Source organism: Helianthus annuus, chromosome 4 (assembly GCF_002127325.2).
Source record: "Helianthus annuus cultivar XRQ/B chromosome 4, HanXRQr2.0-SUNRISE, whole genome shotgun sequence".
NCBI classification, from domain to species: domain Eukaryota; kingdom Viridiplantae; phylum Streptophyta; class Magnoliopsida; order Asterales; family Asteraceae; genus Helianthus; species Helianthus annuus.
In genome coordinates this window covers 172,254,545-172,256,337 of record NC_035436.2, presented here as the reverse complement: position 1 = coordinate 172,256,337, position 1,793 = coordinate 172,254,545, and the positions used below count along the sequence as shown (strand labels likewise).

The 1,793-nt window shown below is 40.8% G+C and overlaps 1 protein-coding gene across 1 annotated transcript; it reads right to left on the bottom strand.

Moving 5' to 3' along the window:
* Positions 1-439: 439 nt before the first annotated feature.
* LOC110936357 (calvin cycle protein CP12-2, chloroplastic) lies at positions 440-980 on the bottom strand. Its single transcript, XM_022178724.2, has one exon. It carries the CDS (start codon positions 946-948, stop codon positions 586-588), a length of 363 nt encoding a protein of 120 aa, XP_022034416.1. The 5' UTR covers positions 949-980; the 3' UTR covers positions 440-585.
* Between the last annotated feature and the right edge of the window lie 813 nt (positions 981-1,793).

Genomic DNA, 1,793 nt, shown 5'->3' with positions numbered 1-1,793 from the left:
TGATATTTTTTTCTTGAAGGAGCAACATATACCCACACAAACAAACTATTCGCGCGTTACTGTATAACCTTTCCCTTGTGTGATCTTACGACTATACGAACCATATAAGATTATATGATCCATATGACACGTGAAAAAATTATAAAGATCCGAGATCTGTACATAAATAAAACAAGGTTTTGTACAATCAGTTATACAAATCGTTTAAAGTGAAAAGTTTACTATACGTATAACCTTATACGACATGATTGATGTGAACGTTGTGTTTTGAGTTAAAAATCATACTGGGCTTATGACATGTATGACATGTTTAGTTTTGTCCTAAATCACACTTTTGAAGCCTATCGATGATTGCTCAAAGATCCGGTGTTAACCTATGATTAAATTCTACGGTGATTCCGATGGCTGATGTAACTGTGCAACAGAAATACACACCCAATTCAACAACATACGTTTTTTTCTTGGTATATCATAACATGTATTAATTCATCATACACATAACAAGTCTAGAATATCATCAATTGTCATACATAAACACTCCTCCACCAAACATTATCATCTTTCAGACACCTACCAACCAACCAATCAATCCTCATATGTCCGGCACTCATCGGTCTCGGGGTTGTCCTTGCAGTAAGTCTCCAAGGGGTCAGAGTCTTTAGCCTTGTCCCGAGCATGGCTCGACGCCGCACTCAACTCCTCCACCTCATCCCACGCCGCCACGCATTCGCCGCTCTTGGGGTCATCCGCACACGACTCCTGTGCGTTGGCGATGCTGCTGGCTATCTTGTCCGACAGACCCTTATCAGGTACTGCTCTCAACGGCCTAAGGTGCATCCTGGTAGTGGGCATCTTGACCCATAGGCTGGCGGTGATCTTGGGTGAGTCTGATGATGGGTTGGTTAAGACTCTGGGGATTGAGAGGCTAACTCCGGCTATTGATGCCATTGTTCAAAGAAATGGTTATATGGAATGGTGGTGTGATGGTAAGATATATTATTGGGAAACTTGGTGATTTTGGATCGCTTGTTTCTTATCGTCTTGTAGCCAATCGTGTTGTTCCACGTCCACACCAAACCTAGAGATATTTTTCGTTGAAGTTAATACCTTTTTATGTGATTAATGAGGCTCGATATTTAGTTTAATATAATATAATACTAGTGGGAATGCCCGTGCGTTGTGTGGGTGTCCCGACTAATATCAGATTTAGTTACTTCTATTTCGAACCACAGATCATTCCGAATTTATAATATTTTATTCCGTTGGATGATAAATAGCCATAGAACCTGAAGAAACACGGAACTAATTTTAGCGATTAGTTTGGTTTATGTTTCGAGCATAAAGGTTAATCTTCTTAATCCTTCCTGAGCCGATGCCTTGATCTTCCTGCAAAACACTAAACACCCCGTTAAGCTCGTTAAGAGGAGGGGAATAGGGGGTTCTCCTATTAACCACTCTCCGGCGTGAGAATAAGTATATGTTTTGAGGAAATAAGTGTGTGACTAATAGTAAAAGAGCAGAGAACAGAATAGAATTAACATGTACATGAAGGTCCCTATTTATAGCCGGAGTAGTGTAGAATGAGACAGGCTGATGGGCCTTGGGCCTGGAGTCGACACATGCATCGAGTTTACAATACTACAAAATGAAAACATTGTTCTTAAGACGCAACCATAAACATAAAATAAACACCGTTTAAGACTTGTGACTCGTCCAGGTAAAAGTCGCAATCCCTAAACGTGGATGACCCCATATCTCTTATGCAGCGCGAAAACGTAGCAAACCGTGCCAGA